This window comes from Schistocerca cancellata, chromosome 2 (genome assembly GCF_023864275.1).
Source record: "Schistocerca cancellata isolate TAMUIC-IGC-003103 chromosome 2, iqSchCanc2.1, whole genome shotgun sequence".
Classification (NCBI taxonomy): domain Eukaryota; kingdom Metazoa; phylum Arthropoda; class Insecta; order Orthoptera; family Acrididae; genus Schistocerca; species Schistocerca cancellata.
The window spans coordinates 784,347,523-784,361,349 of NC_064627.1; the positions used below are offsets into that span (position 1 = coordinate 784,347,523).

At 41.1% G+C, this 13,827-nt stretch overlaps 1 protein-coding gene across 1 annotated transcript in view; it reads left to right on the top strand.

The window, feature by feature from the left end:
* LOC126162636 (SUN domain-containing protein 2-like) overlaps nucleotides 1–13,827 on the top strand; it is a 145,912-nt gene that overhangs the window by 108,286 nt on the left and 23,799 nt on the right. Inside the window, exon 5 of the mRNA XM_049919267.1 lies at nucleotides 10,155–10,261. Within this exon, the coding sequence (XP_049775224.1) occupies nucleotides 10,155–10,261 (107 nt within the window). The remainder of the gene's footprint in view (nucleotides 1–10,154; nucleotides 10,262–13,827) is intronic.

Below are 13,827 nucleotides of genomic sequence, written 5' to 3' on the forward strand. Positions count from 1 at the left end.
ATGCTTCTATGTATGTGTATGAAACAAACCCCAATGAAATTATAAGTAAAATTAAATCATTAAGCAATAAAATGTCAAGTGGTCTTGATGAAGTACCTGATTTCATATTAAAAGCATGTGCTCACCACATAGCAAACCCCTTGGCAAAAATTTTCAACCTCTCTTTAAAAACTGGTGTATTCCCAGATATTTTTAAAATAGTAAAAGTTTCACCACTGCTAAAAAAAGGTTCTTCTGAAAAAAACATCAAACTACCGACCCGTGTCACAGTTAAGTTCCTTCTCAAAAATTCTAGAAAAAGTCTTCTATGACAGGCTTTTAAGTTTCATAAATAAATATGCACCTCTTACAGTACAACAACATGGTTTTAGAAAGTCTAAATCTACACAGACAGCAATTTTCGAATTCTTAGACTGCATTTTAAAATCCCTTGATCAACATAAATTAGCTGCAGGTATTTTTCTAGATCTATCAAAAGTCTTTGACGTCCTGGACCATAACATTCTGCTCGAAAAATTAGACAGACGAGGAGTAAGAAGTGTAGCACATAGCTGGTTGTGTTCATACCTAAAAAACTGCAGGCAGAAAGTATCACTTCAGTATGAATTCAACAAAATGAATAAAACAAGAAACAACTCCTTTCTTTCTAGGGAATTACCAATAAAATATGGTGTACCACAAGGCTCAATCTTAGGTCCACTACTCTTCTCGATTTATGTGGACAACTTAGTTGAATATATGAGTCCCACAAAAACTATCCTGTTTGCCGATGACATCAGCATATTGCTCACTGGATCCAGTCCAGAAACTTTGTGGTCCATAGCAGAAAGTTCTATGAAAAGACTTTCTGAGTGGTTCACAGAAAACAAACTCATTATAAATACTGAAAAAACTGTGTGTGTCGATTTTCATTTAATTCCTCCAACTAATCAAATGTCTGTTCAAGCCCAATTAAAAAATGATCCTCTAGAAAATGTAAGTGTCACAAAATTCTTGGGTCTTTGGGTTCAGCAAGACTTAAAGTGGGACACACATATAAATAACTTGTGTAGAAAACTATCATCTGTGTGCTATGGCTTAAGAATTTTAAAGGCTACAACAAGCAAAACAACAGTACTGCAGGCATACTATGCACAGTTCCACTCACTAATCCGATATGGGATCATTTTCTGGGGATACTCAACTCACAGTGTAAAGGTTTTTAGAATGCAAAAAAGAGCTTTAAGAATAATTTGTGGCCTTAAAAAGGTGGAGTCCTGTAAATCCCATTTTACTGAGATGGGTGTTCTAAATGTTTCAAGTTTATTCATTTATGAAACTATCTTGTTCACTAGGAACTACCTCCTGAAAACAGGCAAACTGATACAGAACAAAAGTGTAGACAACTATAGTACCAGAAGGGAATCAAATATACATCAAAAATATCACAGAACAACCACCCATCAGAGGAGCATAATAAACATTGGTGTAATACTACACAATAAGATACCAGAGGAAATAAAAAATACTACTCATCCAATATTTAAAGCTAAACTAAAGGCATTTCTAATAAAGCACTGTTCTATTCTGTCAGAGAATTTCTGAATAAGTATCAAAATTAATTGTAGTAGGTATCTAATTTTAATTGCTAATACCATGTATTATTGTAACTTATCTTTGACTTGTCCAATATCAATTGTACATTTTGTGCTATATGACAAAAACTGGACCAATAAAAAATCAAATCAAATCAGATATACCTTTTCTTCTTTTTTATAGTTATATTGCATATATTTCAAATATGAAAAATAAAAATTCTTATGTTCATTTATCCTCAAGCTTTCCTCACTTACCATGCGAATTGCACTGTTCACTGTTTCATTTATATATAAAAACAAAGATGATGTGACTTACCAAATGAAAGTGCTGGCAGGTCGACAGTCACACAAACGAACACAGACATACACACAAAATTCAAGCTTTCACAACAAACTGTTGCCTCATCAGGAAAGAGGGAAGGAGAGGGAAAGACGAAAGGATGTGGGTTTTAAGGGAGAGGGTAAGGAGTCATTCCAGTCCCGGGAGCGGAAAGACTTACCTTGGGGGGAAAAAGGGACGGGTATACACTCGCACACACACACATATCCATCCACACATATACAGACACAAGCAGACATATTTAAAGACAAAGAGTTTGGGCATTGATGTCAGTCGAGGCAGAAGTGCAGAGGCAAAGATGTTGTTGAATGACAGGTGAGGTATGAGTGGCGGCAACTTGAAATTAGCGGAGATTGAGGCCTGGTGGATAACGGGAAGAGAGGATATATTGAAGAGCAAGTTCCCATCTCCGGAGTTCGGATAGGTTGGTGTTGGTGGGAAGTATCCAGATAACCCGGACGGCGTAACACTGCGCCAAGATGTGCTGGCCGTGCACCAAGGCATGTTTAGCCACAGGGTGATCCTCATTACCAACAAACACTGTCTGCCTGTGTCCATTCATGCGAATGGACAGTTTGTTGCTGGTCATTCCCACATAGAATGCATCACAGTGTAGGCAGGTCAGTTGGTAGATCACGTGGGTGCTTTCACACGTGGCTCTGCCTTTGATTGTGTACACCTTCCGGGTTACAGGACTGGAGTAGGTGGTGGTGGGAGGGTGCATGGGACAGGTTTTACACCGGGGGCGGTTACAAGGGTAGGAGCCAGAGGGTAGGGAAGGTGGTTTGGGGATTTCATAGGGATGAACTAAGAGGTTACGAAGGTTAGGTGGACAGCGGAAAGACACTCTTGGTGGAGTGGGGAGGATTTCATGAAGGATGGATCTCATTTCAGGGCAGGATTTGAGGAAGTCGTATCCCTGCTGGAGAGCCACATTCAGAATCTGATCCAGTCCCGGAAAGTATCCTGTCACAAGTGGGGCACTTTTGTGGTTCTTCTGTGGGAGGTTCTGGGTTTGAGAGGATGAGGAAGTGGCTCTGGTTATTTGCTTCTGTACCAGGTCGGGAGGGTAGTTGCGGGATGCGAAAGCTGTTGTCAGGTTGTTGGTGTAATGCTTCAGGGGTTCCGGACTGGAGCAGATTCGTTTGCCATGAATACCTAGGCTGTAGGGAAGGGACCGTTTGATGTGGAATGGGTGGCAGCTGTCGTAATGGAGGTACTGTTGCTTGTTGGTGGGTTTGATGTGGACGGACGTGTGAAGCTGGCCATTGGACAGGTGAAGGTCAACATCAAGGAAAGTGGCATGGGATTTGGAGTAAGACCAGGTGAATCTGATGGAACCAAAGGAGTTGAGGTTGGAGAGGAAATTCTGGAGTTCTTCTTCACTGTGAGTCCAGATCATGAAGATGTCATCAATAAATCTGTACCAAACTTTGGGTTGGCAGGCCTGGGTAACCAAGAAGGCTTCCTCTAAGCGACCCATGAATAGGTTGGCGTACGAAGGGGCCATCCTGGTACCCATGGCTGTTCCCTTTAATTGTTGGTATGTCTGGTCTTCAAAAGTGAAGAAGTTGTGGGTCAGGATGAAGCTGGCTAAGGAAATGAGGAAAGAGGTTTTAGGTAGGGTGGCAGGTGATCGGCGTGAAAGGAAGTGCTCCATCGCAGCGAGGCCCTGGACGTGCGGGATATTTGTGTATAAGGAAGTGGCATCAATGGTTACAAGGATGGTTTCTGGGGGTAACGGATATATATATATATATATATATATATGTAAGTCTCATCATCTTTCTTTTTAGATATATTTTTCCCACGTGGAATGTTTCCCTCTATTATATATATATATATATATTTACTGTAATAAACCTGGCATAGTGTGCTGCACTACAAGCAGACTTAAGATTAATCATTTCTGGCTTCCTGTCCTCTCACAGTGCCTTAATAGAACCACCAAGCATGGGCAAAAAGTGCCCATACATTTTTCTTTTATTAAAAAAAAATCAAAGGAAATATCCTTCCATGTTTATGGACCTTTTTCTGTTTATCTTTCACCTTATAAAGCACTATAATGTACATTTACACAGTTAAAATATTAAAAATTGGAATTAAATAATACAACTTTTATGCAAAGGCATATTTTGCCCTAGGTTGATACTACCTGTATCCATAATTCAAATTGTATCTAAATTTCATTTTACAACCTCAGCATGTATTAATACATCCAGAAAACTGCCATTTCTTCAAGCAAGTTTATGGTTACTTCTTTATTGCCTTTATACACTATCTCATTTGTTTATTTATATATACAGACTCCTCTATATGTAGAGTTTATCGGTATCCCTGTAAGAGTAATGCAGAATACACCATTTCGCATGCAAGGGTGAATGTCGTATGTAAATGACAGTATTCTCTCCAGCAGAAGTGTGTTTCTGGAGATGTTTTAATATACCATAACGTACATTTGTACATGTGTTTTTATTTCTGTTTTTGAAACTTTTTGTTGAGGGCAAAAATGTATTTATTCTGTTATTAGATCTCAGAGTGAATAGAAATTTTGAACAACCTGTATATTTGAATGCAGACTTTTATGTTTCTAGTTTTATACAAACTTCCATTGTCCAAGTTTTGACCAGTGTTGCTTGTTATACCTTTCACTAGACAAAAACAGTATGTTAACTTATCCACTTTTGGATTCCCTATATCAGTTCTGGCCATGGCATGCCAAACTTCATGCAGGCTGGTTGTGCGGCATGCATGTGGGCCAAGGCTCAGCCTGTCTGGACTTTGTTCATTCCTTCCTGGAAGTTAGTGTTGCAGTAAGACATTTTCCAGTTGCTACAACTCTCTTCAGTTCAGCAAAATCACTGTGTCAGTGCTGTTTACCCTTCATTATTTGTTCATGGTATGAAGGTCATTCTCAGGTCCAGTCGCTGCTTGCATAAAAAGAGGAAGTTTAGCAATCTATTGTCACTACCCTTCAAAATGATTTGGAATGACAGAAGAGATGAATGAGAATTCCCAATATATGAGGGTTGGAACCTTAGTAGTGGCAACTATTCATATACAGCTCGTACGTGTTTCAAAGTTTCACTGACCTTCAAAGTAGTCACCAACATTGTGTATAAACCATTGCCAGCAATGTGGAAGTTGTAGGATACTCTTAGCAGTGCCAGTTATGTTGACAGTTCGAGCAGTGCAGTCTATTGCCTGACGAATTTGTAGCAGTTCTGAAGTGAATGCCATGAAGGGTTTCCTTCAGTTTAGAAATAGTGTTGAACTTACAAGGGCTTAAGTCAGGAGAGTGCAGTAGGTGATATAGCACTTAGCAGCCCCATCAGTCAAACAAATCAGTAACAGCTTGCACTGTACATGCTTGAGCATTGTCCTGAAAAATGATGGTCAGATCCTGCAGAAAGTGTCATCACTTCTGTCTCTAAGCTGGTCGTAGGTTGTGTTCAAAAAATGAACAGCATAGAGACAGAAGTGATGACACTTTCTGCAGGATCTGACCATCATTTTGCAGTACAGTGCTGAAGCATGTACAGTGCAAGCTGTTACTGATTTGTTTGAGTGATGGGGCTGCTAAGTGCTATACCACCTATTGCACTCCCCTGGCTTAAGCCCTTGTGAGTTCAACTTGATTTCTAAACTGAAGGAAACACTTCACAGCATTCGCTTCAGAACTGCTACATATTCATCAGGCAATAGACTGTGCTGCTTGAGCTGTCAACACAACTGGCACTACTAAGAGTATCCTAAGACTTCCACATTGCTGGCAATGGGTTTTATAGACAATGCTGGTGACTAATTTGAAGGTCAGTAAAACTGTGAAACATGTATCTATTTCATATGAGCTGTAAATAAATAGTTGCCACTATTGAAGTTCCAACCTTCGTATATTATGCAGTTGCATAAGTGATGTCTAATGCAAATTTTCTATGAGGTGATATTACAATTGAAGTGTCTTGGCTTACGGCACTTTCACAGTAAGTCAGTTGATGACACTCAAAAATCAATTTATTGACACAGTCAGTTATGGTCACAAATATAAGTTCCGCAGTCCACTGGCAGTTCAAAACAAATAAGGGAAGTCCTGCAACTTCCTGGCAGATTAAAACTGTGTACCGGACCAAGACTCAAACTCGGGACCTTTGCCTTTCGAAGGCAAGTGCTCTACCGACTGAGCTACCCAAGCACAACTCACGCCCCATCCTCACAGCTTTAATTCCGCCAGTACCTCGTCTCCTACCTTCCAAATTTCACAGAAGCTCTCCTGTGAACCCTGCAGAACTAGCACTCCTGGAAGACATGGCTTAGCCATAGAAGGTAGGAGACAAGGTACTGGCGGAATTAAAGCTGTGAGGATGGGGCGTGAGTTGTGCTTGGGTAGCTCAGTCCGTAGAGCACTTGCCCGCGAAAGGCAAAGGTCCCGAGTTCGAGTCTCGGTCCGGCACACAGTTTTAATCTGCCAGGAAGTTTCATATCAGCGCACACGCCGCTGTAGAGTGAAAATTTCATTCTAAGGGAAGTCCTTCTTGGAAATATAGGAATGACTTCTTTGACAACTGGAGTTCTTGGAAAACAACACAAGCAAATCTCTCCAAGAAACTATGTTCTGAAAAGTTGTCTTCTTAGACATCAACAGTAGGCAGAAAATTAAAGTCCCATCTCATGAGCAGTACAAGGAGTTGCAGCATTAGAGTCCACAACCAGAGCAGCTGGTTGCAATGTGTGGTGGTCCCGGGTGGTAAGGGGGACATCAAGTCTGGGTGGCAGCGCGGTGCTGGCAATCTTCTAATTCGGACAGTGGAGACAGAACTGCCTGCTGCTTATAGGGCAAGGACAGTTGTACCCATAAGGCGGATGACTACCAAACAGCTGTTGGTCTTAGGATGTGGGCTCGGACTTGCTGAAAAGAATGGCACATAGAATATAAGCAGAAGGTCTGTTGATGTGGGCACCCTTTACTGCTCATGCGTGTGCCTTCTGAACTAGCATGCGTCCTGCAGGTCAGGCAAAATTCAGCTCACTTTGGGCAGTGCACCTGCGGAGCTAGAGCGATGACCCACATAGCAGTGCTACGTTGCAGGTTGGCGGCGATGCAGGATACCCCACCAACATGCCAACAATATCATGCATAAAAGATTTAAAGATTTAGTTGACAATGAAAGAGAAAAAAATTGCAACTATGGACAGATGGGTTTATTGTTCAGTGCATCGAGAAGCAATTTGTGCTAAATTTGCTGGTTCGCATGTACAGCTGTAACTGATTGATGTACAAGGTAATTCTTATTTTAATGACAAAACCTTTTGCTTTAAAACTGTCCAGGGCATCTGCATTGTTTTCCTCAGGCATAATTTTCTTATCTCCATAATGAGGTTGCAGAGTGGTGCAAGATTTTGATCAACATATTTGTGTGCAAGACCTTTTTTCAATTTTGAATGAAAGTCTGATACATTCACACAACAAATCACATACACGTCTACTGTCTCCAAGCACTAAGCCTTGGCTATGACTGCGTCTGACGTGAGCTGCAATTCAGCTGGTGTCGGTATTTGGGGAGGGGAGGGTAAACTGAGCAGGGGTGGTGGGAGACACTAGTCTGCCTGTGGAAGCCTGCTGGGACCTTGCAGGGAACACGATAGACTGCTAGGTCAGGTACAGCAATGGGTGACTGGGATGGGAGGGGAGGGGGAGTAGAGAAGAAAGAAGTGGAGAAGGGGAAGGACTTGTAGGCACATTGGTGAGATAGAGAGTGGGTGTGTACTGAAATGAGATCAGGGAAGGGGATAGACGGGTGGAGGACAGGGACTAAAGTTGAGGCCACAGAGGTTACAGGAATGAATGTAGGGAGAATTCCTACCCGTGCAGTTCAGAAAATTTAGTTTTGGTGAGAAGAATCCAAATGTAACAGGCTGTGAAGCAGTCATTAAAGTGAAGCAATCATTCTGGGAGGCATGTTGAGCAACTGGGTGGTCCATAGTTTAGCAGCACCCATTCATGCAGACCAACAGATTATTAGTTTTCATGCTCTTATAGAATGCAGCAGAGTGGTTGCATCTAAATTTATACATCACATGGCTGCTTTTGAAGGGGTAGGAAATGCCAGTGACAGGACTGGAGTTGGTGATTTGGGACAAGTCTTGCAGCTGGGTCTATTGCAGGAATAGGAGCCATTAGGCTAGGGGTTGGGAGCAAGGGTGGAGCAGGGACAGAAAAGAGTATCGCATAGGTTGGGTGGCTGGCAGAACACCACTGTGGGAGAATATAGAGGATAGTGGGGAGAATATTTCTCATTTCATGGTAGAATGAGAGGTAGTCAATCCCTGTCAGAGAATGTAATTCGGTTGCTCCAGTCCTGGCTTGGTACCAAGTCACAAGAAGAGTGCTTGCTACCAGATTGTGGGCGTTTGTAGGTCACTGGTGAGAGAAGACTTGGAGATCTGTTTCTGGACAAGATTGGGAGTATAATTTCAGTCTGTGAAGGCCTCAGTGAGACCCCATCGCATATTTGAAGAGGAACTGCACATTACTGTAGATGCAATGACCATGGATAGTTAGGTTGTACAGAAGCTATTTCTTGATATGGAATGGATGGTAGCTGTTGAAGTGGAGGTGCTGTTGGTGGGTTTGATGTGTATGGAGGTACTGATGTAACCATTCTTGACACTAAAGTCTATACTTTTTGAACTGTTATGTACTATGTAAAGCTTTAAACTGCTATCCATACCACTTGTATGTTATGTATGTATGTTATCTGGCAAGCAAATGCTAAATCACATTTTATAATCCATTTTCAAATACAAACCATGTGACTTACAACATACAAGCTGTGTTCAAAAAGAAACCAAACTTTTGAAACAGTGCACCAACCAGCAGAGAGAGTGTGCTGCAGCTACTGAGTGCACCTAGCCGCAGGTTTAGACAACAAACTGCTATTTGCCTCGTGTCACTCAGACATTTAGCAAACAAACCACAGCCAGTGAAGTAAGCTCATGTATAGCATGCTTGTCAGTTTAGTGCAATGAAGGGGCTTGAAGAACAATATGTGTGTGTGAAATTCTGCTACAAACTTGTCAAAACTTTCACAGAGACATTTCAAATGCTTAGCCAAGCATACAGGGAGGACTGTAAGAGTCACACACAGTGCTGTGAGTGGTTTAAACATTTTGAACAGGGCAGAATATCAGTCTGTGATGATTCCAAGTCTGGACATCCTCCCACATCAACAGATGAAGGCCATGTGAATATCGTTTGTGCAGTGATTCGTGGAAATCGTCATATAACTGTTTGAGAAGTTGCTGAGGAGGTGGACATGAATGTAGGATCATGCCATCAAATTTTGAGCAAAAAACTTGAGATGCGTTGTGTCAGGGCAAAATTCATACCGCATTTGTTGACTGAAGATCAGAAATAGACCTGTGTTGAAATGTGCGATGAACTGCTTGCCACTCTTAATGACAATGAGATCTTTCTTAAGAACATCATAACAGGTGATGAGATTTGTGTGTACGGTTATGATGCTGAAACAAAGATGCACTCATCGCAGTGGGTGGCCAAAGGGTCACCTCATCAAAAAAAAAAAAAAAAAAAAAATGCGTGAGTTGGTCAAAGATCAAGGTGATGTAGGTTGTGTTTTTTTAATACAAAGGCATTATCCATCATGAATTTGAGCCATGTGACCAGATGGCAAACAAGGAAGTCTACCAGGGAATCCTAGTGCGCATGAGGGATGCTGTGCACAGGAAGAGGCCTGGATTGTGGAGAAACCACAGTTCGATGTTGCATCATGAGAATGCACCAGCTCACATGTCACTCCTTGTCTGCAACTGTCTAGTCAAACACCACATTTCCACTGTGTCCCATCCACCATATTCTCCAGACTTATCCCTAGCAGGCTTTTTCCTGTTTCCCATACTGAAAAATACATTGAAAGGATGTCATTTCCAAACCATAGACGAGGTACAGGACAATGTGATGAGAAATCTGCACCCCATCCCACAAAATATGTTCCAGGAGGCTTTCCAAAACTGGAAGAAATGATGGGAATGGTGTATTAACAGCCGAGGGGACTTTTTTGAAGGGGACAATACTTAAAATGTTCTACAATAAGCAATAAAGCTGATACAGCAAAAGTTCAGTTTCTTTTTGAAACCACATGTTTCAATACATTTACCTCTATTTTACAAACAATCATAGTTTCTAGTGTAAAAGCTATGACTATCTTTTTTTTTCACAGGAGGAAGTGTCATCACCACTCGCGGTACACAGACAAAACAGATCAGTGTATCATTGATGGGTACATCACTCTGTACCCAGAAGAATTTGCCCAATCGTATAATACAGGTGAGAAATACCAAGTAAATGTGAAATAAAATTGTGGTATTGTATTCCAGAAAAGTGTAGTTATTGAAAAATGTGTATTTAACTAAAAAGCAGTTAGTTTTTCACTATTGGAGAACAATTAAGGCTGATTATGAAAAATTAATTTGGAGAAATTTCTTCATAGAAGCTCAGATTCAATACAGGAATTGGTGTTTTCTTTTTATGTTTTGATCTACATCACTGAATAGAGTGAATGATAAAAAGTAAACAATTTTCAGTATGATTCTCCAGTTTCTCCCAGCGTATTTGTTGCTTGAACAGGCCACAGGTATACTGCCGGTTCACAGTGTCCAACGGGCACAATATTTCGGTGATCATACATGTCACCATTGCCAGGTGCACTGACGAACTGAGCTCCTGAGGGCGGGTGGCCGATTTACAACTCCCAGGAAGTATTTAAACTTCATCTTAAACTGGCCAATCAGTTTAATTCATGGACCTGGGACTGGGTGGATGGTGTTACCTGAACGACAGCCGATTCTGCACATGAAAAGGCCACTGGACGTCAGATTTCAAAATTCTCATGTCTCTCGGATAAACCATCACTGGAGGCACCATGCAAGACAATCATCAATCTCACTGACATGGAACTGTCTCATGAGGCAGTTTCGGTTCTGGAGAAGGCACTCAACTTTGCTCCCACCTCTAGGTTCACGCCGGTGCAGACATCATCAGTGGAGATGGTTAGCAATTACACATCCTTCTCTCCAAAGTACACCACGAAGACTCAATAAGTTTGAGATCTGGTGACTGTGGTGGCCAGGGGAGACGCAACACTTCATTCTCATGCTCACAAAACAGTCTTGGATATTGTGAGCTGTGTGAACAGGGCCCTATTGTCTTAGAATACTGCATCACCACTGGGGAACAAACATTGTATCCTGGGATGGACATGATCAGCCAAGATGGTCACATAATCCTTGGCAGTAATGCAGCCTTGCAGAGTCACCATAGGGCCCGAGGGATATCATGATATGACTGACTAAGTCATCACTGTGTCACTCTTTGGACATAAACTCAGCCAGAAGTTTTAAACTATGTGAAACAAGACCCATCCAACCAAACTACATTTTTCGATTGCTCCATAACCCAGATTTTATGGCTTTGTTACAATAGTTTCCTGTTATGAGAATCTGCATCACTGATGAATGGTTTTGGAATTGCAGCTCACTCTCTAATTCCCTGTTAACAGAACTTCCTTTATGTTGCTTTTTTGGTGAAAGTGGACATTGAGTTGTGCAGTGGCTTTTGCATCTGTTGTCCTCTATTTTCATTACAACTTAGCAGATGATGTCTTTCCATTTTCCATATATGCTGTATAAATTTTTGATACAATACCTTTTGAAACACCAAACACTTCAGCTACCTTGTTTACAGAAGCACCACCATATGAGCACCAACAATCTGCCTAAGTTCAAATTCACTTAGCTCTGACATAATGTATTAACAACTACACAGAATTCTGTTCTGATGATGACTCACATTTGCAATGTGTTGTTGACATTGCACAGGTTCCTTTCGTGGTCAAATACAACTATGCAACCTGCAGGCCTGGCTAGCATCGGCACACATTTCTTCAATGTTTCCATTTTTTGTCCAACAACTGTAAGTTTTGGGTAAATAGTGTTTGGTTCCCTGATATCATTTTTTAAAATAAAATATCACTGAGTGAAAATGCAGCATGGAACCAAAATCGTTTGATTTGAGTGACACACAAATTGCTTTCTGTTATGAAGAAATGTATAATAGGTTTTGAAGAAATGTATAATAGTTCCAAAAGGCATGTTACTGTTTTGAATTGCAGAAGGTTTTCCTATTATCAAACACAAGGAGCTTCAAGAGTGAGGAGTTTTCATTGATTAATTTATTCATACAGTGTGTGGGGCCTCAACCAATATGCTATCAAGCAGTACTGAGTAGATACTCTCTGCCAGTTGAGTATAGACTTGACCTATGTTACATTAGGCCTTTTGGACCATAACGGTACATATACTTCATGTAAATAAAGTACTGAACTCTAATGTAGTGATTCACATCATATGTCGTTGCACCACCCATCCATGCTCGAGTTTCTCCATGCATGGCCCCCAACTACTGCATTGTGCTGTATTTCCTCGCATTACTGTCAAGTCAGTTACCATGCAACAGCAATACAGCCCTTATTGCACTCTGCTGCTACACATTTTGTATGAGCTGACTGTGATTTTCCTGCATCATTGTTTCACATGCCACACTACAATGTAGAACACTTTTGTGCAAAGCCTCAAACTGTGTTCAAATCTGAAACAATGCCATAACTATGTAGTGTACTGGCAACCCAGTGCATTTACAGTGTTCCACTCCCCTATCAGTGTGCAAGAAATGGCTTGTTTGGACATGGAATTCATGATTGGCATGTTCGGTGCTCTACAACAGCACTTTCAATACTCTCTACAAGACTTAAATTCAGGTATGAAGTGTCTTTACAGTGCCGGATGGAGACACACTATCCAGCTGGTTAGATAATGTACTCTTATTAACACTTTGTTTCTACTGCGCCGCATTTGGACCATAAATATTTTCACAATTGTGCCTTTCAATCAGTTTAACTGTGCTCAGACATGTTTTTCAGTCCTCCTAACTTCTGTAATTAACAGTGTACAACCAACACCACCGATAGAGACTGCCATCTTGCCTCACTGTGGTTCCGACTCATCCACTGTGGCAAAAACCTGAAAACTCATGAGTCCAGCCAAACATTACCGTATTTACTCGAATCTAAGCCGCACTTGAATCTAAGCCGCACCTGAAAAATGAGACTCGAAATCAAGGAAAAAAAATTTTCCCGAATCTAAGCCGCACCTGAAATATGAGACTCGAAATTCAAGGGGAGAGTAAAGTTTTAGGCCGCACCTCCAAATCAAAACAAAGTTGGTCCATTGTAATATGAGACACAATTTAGGTCGAATGGATGACGATACTGCTACAGTAGTTTGGTTCTCGTAGTAAGCTTAGCAGTTAGGCTTTACCAGGTAGCCATTGCTATGCGTCAGGCGCTCCGTCCATATTTATACGGGTACCCTTCATTTTTCACGTGCTTCGTCTGGTTTGGATCGAATGCTTATTTTTCTTTGATCTGATAAGTGCCGTTCTCTTTGTTATAGGTGTTTACGTCACTCTAAGCTGAAAATGCATTACTGTACTGTGTCATGCACTGTTTGTCACATTCTGATAATCAGTGTTTACGGCCTGTCGCCGCTCGCGGCGTGGCTTGCTTTTGTGCGCACTACCGCCGCTTACAATTAAAAAAATAAAAAGAGAGGAATCGTCTCATTAGCGAAACAATGGCAAGAGACTGCTATTTGTTGTTACTAAATACTAACACTGCTGCTTTCTTTGACGATCAACAAGAACCAAATAATAGACTGCGTATGATAGAAGATGTTCTGAACGAGAGTTTAGCGAAAATTTTTCTCTGTTTGAAAATCTTTGCAGACGTCTTTAGTACATAACATTCTACACAGAAATTAGTCATCTTAGATTTAAAA